Source organism: Amphiprion ocellaris, chromosome 11 (assembly GCF_022539595.1).
Source record: "Amphiprion ocellaris isolate individual 3 ecotype Okinawa chromosome 11, ASM2253959v1, whole genome shotgun sequence".
In the NCBI taxonomy this organism is placed as follows: Eukaryota; Metazoa; Chordata; class Actinopteri; family Pomacentridae; genus Amphiprion; species Amphiprion ocellaris.
Window position 1 is genome coordinate 5,295,613 of NC_072776.1, and position 13,506 is coordinate 5,309,118.

At 40.3% G+C, this 13,506-nt stretch overlaps 1 protein-coding gene across 4 annotated transcripts in view; it reads right to left on the reverse strand.

Annotated features, from left to right (window-relative positions):
* Window positions 1-251: 251 nt before the first annotated feature.
* The window catches only part of LOC111573982 (protein FAM124A), a 45,785-nt gene continuing 32,530 nt past the window's right edge, over window positions 252-13,506 (reverse strand). For 2 of the 4 annotated variants that reach the window (XM_055015472.1, XM_055015473.1), the window contains 2 exons: window positions 12,152-12,915; window positions 252-1,270 (listed from right to left, as the gene is read on the reverse strand). In XM_055015472.1, the coding sequence (XP_054871447.1) occupies window positions 482-1,270; window positions 12,152-12,915 (1,553 nt within the window). In that variant the 3' untranslated portion in view covers window positions 252-481. Of the gene's footprint in view, window positions 1,271-2,750; window positions 12,055-12,151; window positions 12,920-13,506 lie in introns of those variants that run through there. The other 2 variants (XM_055015471.1, XM_055015474.1) reach the window with 2 other exon arrangements.

A 13,506-nucleotide genomic window follows, 5' to 3' on the forward strand; every position in this document is an offset into this window, starting at 1 on the left:
TGAATCTGCTTCAGGTTGGTGTTTAAAAACTGTACATTTTACTTCAGCTGCTTTTTTAAAATGCCACCATGATCTCTTATGAATTTATGATGGAATATGAAATAAGCTATAAGTCAGATTGCTGTCACTAAATGAGACTCTTTATATTGTGTGGATGTGATTCAATAATTTTGTACTCAGAGTCATCCAGTAAACACTTTATAAACCTCTTCCTGAATAAAACTAAGAATGGTAGTGATGTGTAGGACACCTGAAAGGGAAATAATTTTCTTTTATTGGATAGTGTTTCTGTACAGGCATGTGATTGGTCCATTAAATGTTAATATGCACATTTACAGAGCTTTGATCTACAGGCAGGAAAACAAAGACTCCTGAACATCTGATAAACTCCAGCTGTTCCTGTAGTTGTCCTATCAGACAGCAGGGGGCAGAGTAGAGCTGCGTTTAGTCCTGAAGTCAGAATAAGTTCTTTAACAGTAGATTAAATGTAGAATTCTTCTTCTTCTTCTTCTTCTTCTGCTGTCTTGTCTTCTTCTCCTGGTCCACTGATGATGCTGCAGCTGTCTGACTGGTTCATGGAGACGTTGCTGGAAGAGGACCTGCTTTGGGGTCTGGACCCCCTCAGGGTGGACGGAGCGGTTCTGAGGGAGAAGCTGTTGGGAGTCCGGCCCAGAGTGGAGGACTGGTAGATGTTCTCCTGGAGGACAGGAGAGAGGGAGGGTCTGAGATCCTCTGGAGGGGCGGATAGAGGCCGAGCAGTCTGTGGAGGGTTGGACTTGGTGTAGGCCGACACCACGGTGAGGTCCACACTCCCTCCTGGGTTCACTTTGTCCCCGGTGTCCACGTCCGTCTCCTCGGCCCCGACCAGAGCGTCCACATTGAGGCGGAATGGCGGGACGAGGGAGGAGCTCCGGTGGAGGGAGTGGCTCCGGTGATGGGGGCTGGGGGAGGGTCCAGGAGAGGAGCAGGTGGACCTGGAGCTGGCTGAGCCCAGGTTTGGGAGGGAGAACAGGGATCCGGACCGGTGGCCCCTCCACTGGGACCTCCAGCTGTCAGCGTGGTGCCGCTCAGAGCACTGGTCCTCTGGATCCTCTCCAGCCAGAGGCAGGGAGCCCTGGGAGGACTGGTGGGCTCGGGGGCGGGACCGGTGGTGGTACCGGTGGCTCCTGTAGGAGGCGCCGCTGCGGCTGAAGGTGGACGGAGCCGAGTATGGATCAGGGATGGTGGAGGAGAGGTGATCCTTTCGGTGTCTGAAGTGTGCAGCTTGGACCTGAACAGCAGAGAAGAAACCCCAAAACAATAAGAATATGAACCGTTTAATGAGCATTTAACTTTAGAGTGAAAAAAGGAGCTATAGATCTCAGCTGGTTCTACACCAAGACAAAAAATGCCATCAACAGACCACTTTCAGGGCAGCTGGATGTTAAATAGTTCTTATTCCAGAGCTGGCAGCAGATAATCAGACTGACTGTTTGGTTCCCCATTCATTATATTAAAAATTAAGCTGAGTGTTGGTTCAGAGTTGGCATCAAGATGGAACAGACTTGGACACGTTTCAGAGTGAATTATTCTCCTTATATATGATCTAATATACATTAATATTATTAGACTGAATCCCGACACCTGACAGTGGGTTTAAAAGACAAGCTATCTCTTAAAAATTGAAAGAAACCGTAAAAAGATTTTAACTTTTCTGAAGGTCCTGAAACTGATCATGATGACGTGGTTCCATTCGGTAAAACAACCAAATAAGTTTAAAATTGTGATATTTCATCAAAATCCCTTCATTCTACATGTCTCATTTAAAAAAAAAACAAAAACAACACAAATAAACCAGATTCACCAGATTCTGTAAAAAAAATAAAATTCTGCCACAACTAGTTCACCTGTGGCCAAAAGTCACATGACAAACATTCAGAGACTTTACAGGCGACCTGCAGACTTCATTTACATGATGAGAAGAAAACAAAACACTTGATTAATAAAATAAATGCAGCATGCAGAGGAGCACATGGTGGGATACATTCAGCACGGTGAAACATGTTTCAGGAGGCGATGAGCAGAGCAGAGAGAATGCTTAGACACAGAAATAGTTCCATATTTAGAGTTTTTCTAGTGGAAATAACACATGGCTTATCCAAATTTTTAAATTTTTGTGTAATAAATAATACAAAAAACATTTATGGAATTATAACTGTATTCTGCTGCATTTTCTGAGTTCTCTATGTTTGTGTTCATCACTGTCCTGTTTCCATAGAGGTGATGGACTTTATACTGCAGTGAAAAATGAGCCCACAGGGAGTAAAAACTGCCTGTCTTGTTTTGTTAGAATTCACTGAATGATGCAGCTGCTTGTTTAACCTGCGACAGGTAGTTCTGATTGTTTGATGGCAGCTTTAAATATCTGTGAGCTGCTGCTTCCCTTTCCATGCCCTGATGAAGACTGTCAGTAGAAACATCTAGCAGCTGAACCCATTTAACCCTCGTGTCGTCCAGCAGGTAAAATTGACTCGTCTTAAAGTTTGAAAATTTGGGGGAAAAAAATCTATTTTCACAGGGAAACTTCTGATGTCCACATTTTCAACATTTTTTGGTGGAAAAAAAGATGTTATAAAATAGTTTCTTAAGAACATTCACAAAAAATGAACCAAAATCCAGCGAATTTTGCTGGATTTTGGTTCATTTTTATGTGAATGTTCTTAAAGAAAATATTAAAAGTTTTACTGATATATATGTGATCACTTTAGATATTTATAGGATTTTTTTGGGAAGATTTTTACTAATTTAAAAAAAAAAAAGTTTTCTTGCCAAATTTGGGGGATTTTTTAAAAATCAAATTATTGAGGGATTTTTTAAGGAATTCTTAGAATTTTCTTCCTGAAGATTTTGCAAATTTTCAGAAATTTGAGGAATTTTTTTGCTGAATTTTTGGATTTTTTTCAGACAAAAAACAATACTTTTTTGGTGCCCGTAAATGAGGACAACAGGAGGATTAAAGGATGTTCATTTTGTCCTGGTATATCTATCTTTATTTCTCTCTCTTCTGGATCTTTTTCCCAGCAGACTCTGGACTCGCCTCAGTAATAAAATCCCAGGTTGAGCTGCTGACTTTCATTCTGTTCCATTAATTGAACTCTGACAGTGAGTCAAACTGACAAACGGCTCTGGAGCTGGATCATCTAAATGGATTCCAGTTGTTGCTCAGTTTTATTATTTACATGTGTGCTTTTCCTTCAGCGACATGTCAGAAGGTCTACTGTTGGAGAAAAGGTCTAGAATTTAGCATTAACGGGTAGAGGGTAGATCTTTAATAATAATAATAATAATTAATGTCAGATTTCCTGTAAAGCTCACCTGAGGTTCAGCAGCAGACTGGACTAGACTCCTACCTGCACAAAGACTGAATTAAATTTTACACTGTCCTGGTCTAATTTTCCTCTAATAATCCACTGAGAGTCCAGACACATTCAGACCCTCCTCCACTGAATCTGTTTCATTCTGTAAACCAGGATAAGGTTTCCTTCTCTTTCTCCTTCAGAGGGTTTATATTTCTGGTTAAGGAGCTCCTCAAACTGCTGCTTCCCCTTTTCAGAAATAACTCCTGCTACAGTCTAATCCCTGGATTCCCTTCCTGAACCATCAGACAGAAACTGGTTGAAGTGGAACATCCTTCTCCAAGACATACCTCAGTGTTTCACATAAAATAGTTCTGCTTGCACTATTACAGGAGCTGCAGACTTACAGATATGAAATGGACCAAACAAACCTTCAGAGTTTCCTCTGATGCCACCAGCAGCTGTTTGGTTTCTACCACGTCAGTCACAGACAGCTTTCCTTTTGTTTACAACTCTGAGCAGTATTAAAAAATGATCCATTCTGATTCTAGGATTCCAGTTTCTTGCAGATCTGTCTGGTTTTAAAACCCTTTATCTTGAATTTCTGAAGTTTAATTGCTGTGTAAGGTCTGGTTTTGGAAGATTCAAAGTATTTTTGTTACCCCACTGCCATATTTTCCTCTTTTCTCGAGTTTTACTCTGTTGATCCATTGATGTGAGATTTTAGTCCAGCTGTCCATTAGGTGTCCATTATGTTGCACATTTAAAGGTTTGTATTATTACTAGAATAACTAGAAGACACAAGAATACATTTGCTTTAAAGTTCAAAAAACACACTATTTTCCTCATACTGTTCATTACTTCAGCATCTCTTCTCACTCTTTTTCTGAAATGCTCCATTTTAGCTCCTGTTTCTTTAAGGTCCCTCAGTCTGGCAGGGTTTAAAGTTAATGTCCTGTAAGGTCTGGATTATATATTCCTTCATCAGCTGTGGACATGTAGACGTTTCCTATAACTCCACTCTTGTTTCCAGTTGGGAAACTGGGATTATTCTGTTCTATTATTAGTAGATCTATGTTTCTGACATTCCACCCTCCTGCCAGGACACAAACTTCAGGCTGCATGAGGACGTCTGCAGAGGTGTTATTCTGGACTCCTGCATGCTGCGACAAACTGACGTCATGCAAACCTCAGTGTCCTCACAGCAGCAGAAGCATGACACCGGCTTCGACCAGATCTCTGAGCAGAGGAGCTGTGGTTTCAGACAGAAAGCCATGCCACATTGTGAAGCTCATTTTTTGTATGAAGGCGTGGCGTTCTGTAAATGTGTTTCATGATGACGTAAATAAGAACCAGAAGAAAACCTGGACTTGAATCCAGGTGTTTCAGGCAGGTAAGGAGCAGAGCAAACCCCAAGTAACAGCATGAAGACTTAAAAATGAGAGACCACTGATCAGGATGTTTCCAGAAACAGGTTGGAGCTCCTTAATCTAATTGGTCGTTAAGGGGACGTGGTTTAAACGAGCTGAGCGGACGTTCTGTTATTATCTGCTGCTTCACTAACAGTGGAGGAGAGAAATGCTGATGTTGTTACTGAGGCTGGAACAAATCTGGAGAAGCAGATATGAGGACAACAGGAGAGTCTGAGTGAGAGAAGACTGAATATTCTGGAGTCAGTGGTCAATGCCTGGTTTCTGCTAGTAATTATCATAATAATAACTATTAGTTATCACAGTAATAACTACTGGTTATCATGTGACCAGAGCTTTGGCTAAACAAAGACACCTGAGGAAACTCCATCAGAAAAGTGAATGGAGTGGAGAAGCTGTGGTCCAATGATGAAACCTTTGAGAATGATGGAAACTTGTAAATTATTTTAGTGTTCAGCGTTGGATTTCAAAGTTTTCAGTTAAACTAGTTTCTTCAGCAGAAACAGTCCCAATAAAAAGATATCAGACCATTAGTGGAAAGAGCTGCTTTTTAAAAACACTAAAAGATAAAACTCTAGTAGGACAGAGGAAGAACCTGCAAAGACAGCTGGCTAAACACAAGAAGACACTACACTGAACCTCTGCAGCTATTATTAATTATTAAAACTAGTTCCATTCAACTGTATGGGAAGCTAGCTATAAAATCAGCTATTTCCATGTTTATTATTGTTCACCTGCTGTGGTTTAACTGTCTTTTTCCAGAGAATAACTCCCTATCCACACATTTTACTAAAGAAGCTACAACACTCTAAAGGAAGAGGAACCCAAAAAGCATAGATATGGGCCCTGTAGGTTTAAGTAATGACTTTTAACAGAGCACTTTAGAAGGAGTTTCTGCTTGTTGGTGTGTCAGAGAGCGCAGCCAGGCTCCCATTTTAACGTATGTTCTGTCCATGTGGTGAATCGTATGATCAGAGGGGCTACAAAGGAAGGAGGTCCACATTCAAGACCTTTAGCTTCCCTCTCATGCAACCCGGCGCTCCTCACGCCACCGTCAGAGGAAAGGGGAACCAGGAAACCCCAAACAGCCGGACCCCTTCATGAATCACAGCTGCAGAAGTCATCAGAGGAGCCCCAGAGGATCACACCTCCATTTATGGACCAGAAGATCTCAGAAAGTCGACCACAAATCTTCAGTCCATTATCGTCCTGAGCAGCAACATTCCCCCGTCCTGACAGAAATGTGGAAATGTTTTTAAACGTTTCTGTGCTTCGTCAGTTCAGCTTCTCTGTGACTTCCTGGTTTCCACACATTCAGCTCCGTCTGATAGCTTCTCCATGTTTCTGTTCTCCTGTCTGCTCCGTCATCCAGCAGACGAAGCAGAGAAGCAAGAAGTTTCCACACAGCAGCCTCAGGAGCACCGGGATGGAGGAGGAGGTTTGGAGATTTCCATATGTTCAAGTTCAACAACATTAAATATCACAAAGAGCTGAACTGATTTACTACCACAGACTGCAGGCAGTGTGGGAAATAACTGAGTATTTATAACCTGAAGAAATAAACGAGTCCAACTTTTTACCAGGGAGGAAATTTATCATCCTTCAGAATAATAAATGAAATAATGAGTTGATTTATCAGTTGACAGGATTTAGTTAACATCTGATGAATCATACGTAAGAGACCAACGATTTTCACACATGAAAATATGTTTATTTATCATATTATAAGGTAATGATCATTGTTCAGTGTTTACTGAGACAAAACTAATAATCCTGAGATGCCAACTTAAGACATTTTTATTAAAATTTTGAGTTCAAATAACTGCTGATCCTCATAGAAAATCCTACTTAAACAAATATTATCTGCTACATCTTGGTTTTCTCCTCATTGTACTAAAAGTAATGCGTTATTGCCATGCAGGGTCTGAAGTTACACACAAAGCACACTAGAAAACAGGATATTTGTTGTGTTAACTTAGTTTGCTGCACCTGAAAAACTGGTCTCAGACTTAATATGTATTATAGTCAGGTAAAGGAGTGTTTTCTATATTTTATCGTTTTAATCTCCAATATACTAATATTCCATAATAAACACTGTAGGCTCTCAGTCTTATTATGTATTATAGTCAGGTAAAGTCATATTTTAAGTAATTTTTGTTTGGTTTTAATCTCTAATATACGAATATTCCATAATAAACGCTGGACAGTCTCAGCCTTATTATGTATTAGAGTGAGGTAAAGTCATATTTTAAATATTTTTTTAGGGTTTTAATCCCTAATATGTAATGTATCCTGGTAAAATCAAACTATTAATCACACTACAGGGTCTTAATCCCAATATTTAAACCCGTTAGATTAATTTGTATGTCTAACTATCATCTTTTCTACTGAAAATAAAAGTAATCCATAACACTAATAAAGCACTTTTCAAGATGCTTTACAAAGTAGGCGACAATGCAAAAGATAAACAAACAGAAACCTGCAGATGAAGGGATCATGGGTTGTTTTAAAAAGATGTTAATGCCTTTGGTTTGGTTACAGCTGCTGGTTTTAATGAGCTGAATCAGAAACTAAATCATAACTGTGAACGTCTCTGTGCTGCTGTAAAGTGAAATAAAAACTCCCACAATGCACAGAAAAGCCCGAAAAACAGCATGAAAACATAAAACTGTGGAACCACTGATCAGGATGTTTGTATTTCCAGAGTGCAGCTCGTTAAGCAGATTGCTCGTTAAGGGGACAGCGGTTTAAAGGAGCTGAGTGGGCGTTCAGTTATTACCTGCTGCTTCTCACTAACAGGGTGGAGAACAGAGTTTCTGTTGTTTCTGAAAAGAGCTGTGGATTCTTCACTGAAAGACAAAACTCTACTAGATAAGAGGAAGATACTTCCAAACCTTGAGAAGTAAAATCCTCGTGCCCACATGAAACCAGAGATTAGACAGATGCTTTATTGGTCCTTTGCAGCTACAAAGGACATAAAACATGAGACACTGGCTTGTCACATTTATTGCATAACAATAATAATAATAATTATAGTCTGACTGCAGTTATCTGAGCTGACTGTGTTCATTTTGCATAATTATTATAATAGTTTCCATTCATTCCTGTACGAGACTAACAGAAATGTCACATTTCAACTATCTACATGCTGTTTATCGCTGTTTGTGGTTTAACTGTCTGTCCTGAGGAACTAAACTTCTAATATTCAACTGACTGCATTTCAATGAGCATCTACTGACATGAAAATCATGAACTTAGTTAACCCTCGTGTCGTCCTGCGGGTCAAAATTGATCCGTTTTTAACTTTAAAAATGTGGGAAAAAAAATATATTTTCACAATGAAACTTATGATGTCCACATTTTCAACATTTTTGGTAAACCTTTGAACATTTTTTGGTGGAAAAAGAAATGTTATCTGTCTGAAAGCACAAAACATTACGGTATCTGAATAAAAGAACAAATAAAATGAGTTGGGTTAACTTCATTTAATCATTTAAAACTGCACTAATATTAGTGGAAAACTCTCAGAAACAGAATTAAAGTTATTGCCAAGCAGGTTTTCACATACAAGTAATTTAATTTGGTAACTGAGTCCATCACAGTGAACACTAACAAGTAGAATATTTACTAAAGAAGGATAAATCTATTTAAAAAGAACGCAAGTTCTGCATGTTAGTAGAAAGTTTAAGTCAGATATTAGTCAGAAAGTGGAGCAAATGAAGGAATTTTAGGTCATAAATCCTAATAGAAATATTTACAGTGTGCAGGAATGAGCAAATATTTCTTCATGTTAGCAACATTAAAAGAGAAAACCCCACATTTATTAAATATTTCGTAAGTACAGGAAACTTTTGCACTTTTAAAATCTATTTAATTTATTTGATTTAAGAAAGAGATCCCAGCTTATGATCAGTGGAAAAGGGTTTTAGATAGAGTTTAACTTCTGCATCACTACAGGACACTTTACCACCAGAACACTGAAGAGTTTGAATAATAAATCACTAAACTGAAGCTGAGGAAGAGTTTCACACACAGATTTGTAAAGTGCTGCTGTGTTTATCTTTCTTTCTGTATCTGTGATGGTTAGAATCAGAGGTTTGTAAATGCATTATGTCACTGAAGGTCCTCACAAGTATAAAACTAAAACCGTGTGTGAGGATGGAAATAAACCGTCAGCGTAACAAAGCCTGGAGTGTTTTCTTCTCTCTGCTCAACGTCTCAGAGTCCTTCTATAAACCAGCTCTCCTCCGTCTCCCTTCGTCTCTTCACTCCACTTCATCCTGTTTATCTTTTCCTCACTTTCTTCTCCGCTCCGTCTTTCCTTCTTGTGCTGGAACGTTCCTTCTCTCTGCAGCTGGGAACCAGAAAGCTGGAGGTGTGATTTACTGTCATCATCAGACGGTTGTTTTCTATGGAAGCAGCTCCTGTTTGGGTGAAAGCTCGTCTCCCTCCGTCTGATAATGCGACCTGACAGTTTGTGTCCAGTTTTCCGTGAGGACGACATGCCACAATGGCGATGAGGAGTCGCAGCAGGGGGTTGTGGGTAATGAGCTTGTTGACATGGCGATGATCAGACCCTTTGCTCCTCTAAGCTTTAGTTATCTTGGGATATGCCAGGTCAGCCGGAGATCTGACCTCAGCAGCCAAAAACACGACAACCCAACGCTAATCCTCCACTACGACAACTGCAGAGGCACGAAAACTAGATTAGATTTAAGTTTAGGAACATATTTTGGTTGATGGACGGCTGGTTTCCACATCTTTAATTTATTAAAGCGGAAAAAATTAATTCATTGATGGACGGATGAGGGGACTGACAGAAAATTAACAAAACTTATCCATTGTTTTGCCATTTTTCTGCAAAAAAAGCAAACATTTCATTATTGCAGATGCCAAAACGTGAGAATTTGCTGCTGGTTTTGTCATATTTAATAGTTAACTGACTATCTTTGGGCTGATGATCTGACAGAACATGACAGGAGAAGATGCTGTTCACTGTTTTCATCTTAAAAGCAGTAAGACGAATCAAACTGAGAACATTTTGAGCAGATTAATTGATAATGGAATTCTTTTAGAGTCTAAAGACCCTGAAGATAATAGGAAAATGAAGCTGGATTCTGAAAGCTAACGTCCCATTCATTTTCTGTGTAGTATTTTTAGTATTAAAGAAGAACACAGGAAAAAGACTGACAGCTGAAGCATTTTGGAGGTTTGGATGGGAATAAAACTCACTTGGTTGGGTAATCTATATAAATGTTTATTGTATGTGTAAGAAAATGCAACTTTTTCATAAAACAACAAACTCAAACTTATGTACTTCCAACTCCCATGGTGGAACATTAAACTAAGGACACAGGAAGTGACTGAGCTGATGCCAAAAATCCTGAGAACACAGTTGTACTAGTATTGATTCTAACTAATCAAAGATGCTGTAGTTACTGCATAACATGTGGTCCAAAGAAAAGAAACATGGAGTTTTTGTGTCGGATGATCAGGGACGAGTTAAACATGACTAAAAGCCAGAATCTAAACATGCACAAAGAGCACAAAGAGCGTTTGGAACAAGCAGTAGAAAAACCTCAAACTTATTGAAGGAGCTCAAAGACACAAAACAGAACACGTATTTACATCCTGAATGACAGAAACAGCTCCATCTGTTGTAAAAACCCTCTAAACTCAAGTTTCAGGTGAACTTTTAGTTGTTTAAGACAGCAATAAGTTATTCTGTGTGCTGTTCTGTTCATAGCGGTACTAGTTTATAGTTATCCCAGCTATCTGTGTGTGCAGTAACTTTAATAAATCACATGGTTTTTATTAAAATATACTCATTTGATTGATTTATTTTTCTGGTGTTAAATCTCACATCAATAATCATAGAAAGTCCGGTATTATGACTTTGTAGAAACCTGATAAAAGACTCTGCTGTTTAAATCAGTTCATATTCCATCACGTTTGGATTATTGGACAACTCTGTGCAGATATTTTAAATATTTTTCAAAGTGCAACACTTAAACACTCAGATTTTACAGTAGCTGTGGATGTTTTTGCCTCTGTTCAGTTTGATTTTGTAAAAGAGCCGAAGAAGATGAAATAACTAAAACTGATTGCTCTGAGGTGTTCCTGTGTTATCTGAGGTATAAACCTGCAGCAGATCTTTACAGGCAGTATTTGAAATAACTAGTTTGACATTTTGGAAACCTTCCAGCTCTCTTTAGATCAGCACCATGTTTGTTCCATAATGTGTTTACAGTCTTTATGCTAAGCTGGGCTAATCGGGTGAAGCTGTTTTATGGAATCATTCGGGACTGTTTGACATAAAGTCTTACTTTGATCACATGACTCCCGTCCAGGTGGCGCTTCAGCATCATGCATATGGTCCATTGTCACCACAGATTAGCTTATTGTTCCTCTCTCTGCTGTTCCAATCCCAGTAATGGACTGCAGCTTAATCGGCTTGAACTTTCAGAACGACTTACCTCCCACCGGCTGGACGCACCGGAAACTGATACCCTTCAAACAGCAGGTCTGTCCGTCCGTCTGTACGCTCATTTATGCACTAACTTCCTGTTGTGTCGCAGCAGCTACAGCAGACGACTTTAACAGTCTGGATAATGGATGGATGATGAGTGGATGAATGAATTAAATTAGGGGTCCACATTAAAACCACTAAAAGCCTCTTTGTCCTGCAGGAACTTGTTATTTCTGGATTCAGAACCAGTTTTACATCCCATTCTGAAACCTTTTTCCTTCTGTTTTTCTTGCACACAATCATTATAAATCCAGAACTGTACCTTCTTCTGTGCTTATTTTCATCCTGACATGTGGCGGCTCCAGATCTCTTCCCATGATTAGAGTTACTAGATAATATTTAATACGTTCTGACTGGTTGGTGGAGATCCAGGGAATCCAGAAAAGAAACTATTCTAAGCCTCAGGTTTCAGAAAGTCTCCTTTATATGAGGCCAAATTGTACTAAAAACAAATATCTAGTTCCTTTTCATTAGATTTAAATGAAATCAGTTTTGGAGTAGTACTTTTTATGATATCCTGATGACAAACTGCAAATCTCCAAAAAGTACCTGAAAGCTTGTAAAACCTTTAGAATTCATATTTATCGTGATATTTTAGGTCATATTTATATAGAAACAGAGAAAGTTCTGTAGGTTTCACAGACTTTAAAACACCACAGTTCACTTTGTTGTGCTTCAGTCCCACTGACAGGATGGAAAACCTCCAGCTGTAGCAGCTCAGTGTCAGTGATTCATGAGTAGACAAACCGCTGACTGCAGTCTGTTATAGTGAATGAGAGAATTCAGGAGTGAGTTTGGATGCAGCCAAGATTTTCTGGCACAGAAGTAAAATCCCAGCAACCCAAACAACGTCTTACCTGCAGCAGGATCTTGTTTCCGTCGTAGTCCTCGGTCTGCCAGCGGACCTCGCTGATGGGGCTGCAGGGGTGAGGCAGCAGAGGAACCAGGACTCCAACGTCTCGAACCCTCACCTCCATCACCGCCGACTCCAGCACCACAGGACCCTGACCCCGAGGGAGCCTTTTAAACGACAGCTGGATCTCCATGTCAGGGTTGGAATAAACCACAAAGAAGCAGAAGTCCTCCTTCTTCTGGGCCACCCTGCGCTGCAACAGCAGCTTGTACAGTCGCACCATGTCGCTGTAGTTTTCGTGGCTGCAATAAACTGTAAATCGCACAATTTCCTTCCCGTAGTGGACCTGCCGAACGGCCCAGAGCGGCGTTCCAGGAGACAGAGTGAAGAAGTCCTGGCTGCACGGCGTCAGAGGCAGCATCCGCCGGCCGTTGCTGACCTTCTCGGTGTGGTGGTAGCGCCAAGGAGGCCTCTGCAGAGCTCGGTGCAGCATCAGGATGTGCTCCTCACCACCGTACGCCTCCTGCAGGAACAGGATGACGGCCAGAGCCGGCTGGCATCCCGCAGGGCCGCCGTTCTGCTGCCGTTTGGACCTGGACCGCTGGGAGACCGAAGCTCGCTCAGAGACTCTGAAGAGCTGCAGCTCAGGATGAACCCAGGACAGCACGGCATCGGCAGCTCGCTGGAGGAACTTCCCCTGGCCGGGGTCGGTGATGAGGTGGATGCTGACGAGGAATGGATCCTGGAGCTCACCCATGGATAACTCACCTCCACCAGCAGACAAGAAGAGACAAGAAGAGAGATTTAGGAAGAAGGAAGGGAACAAAACCAGCTCAGGAAGACACGGGGAAGAGAAGATAAAAGCAGAATCAAGATGTTTGAACTAGACATTGGTACAGGAGTACAGGTAAGGAAGTTAACTCTCTGAATGCTTCATTTTTACTCATTGTATGGAAACAGCACAAACATGGCTAGAAATGGAGAGAACTCAGAAATGTTTTCTGTGCAGTGTGACAAAGAAAATCATAAAAAAAATGTACAAAAATGGATTTCATTGATATTTCATTTTACAAAAAGTGAGAAAACTTTGAACCAAATTGTTCAACAGGTATTACCCAAACTGACAACTAATGGGGGGTCCACATACTATTCTAGTAAATATTTAACTTTATCTACATTTTAAATGTGTTTTCATTCTAGTCTCCTCCCTGTTCTGTTAAAGCACATCCTGCAGTTCAGCCAAAAAGTCACAGCATGTTTTTCACACGACTGTTGGTCTCTAATGGCTTCATGGTTGCATCGAGGAACGCAGAATTTTTAGTTTTTTACAGTATCTGAAAAGTGCAAACACTTTATTAT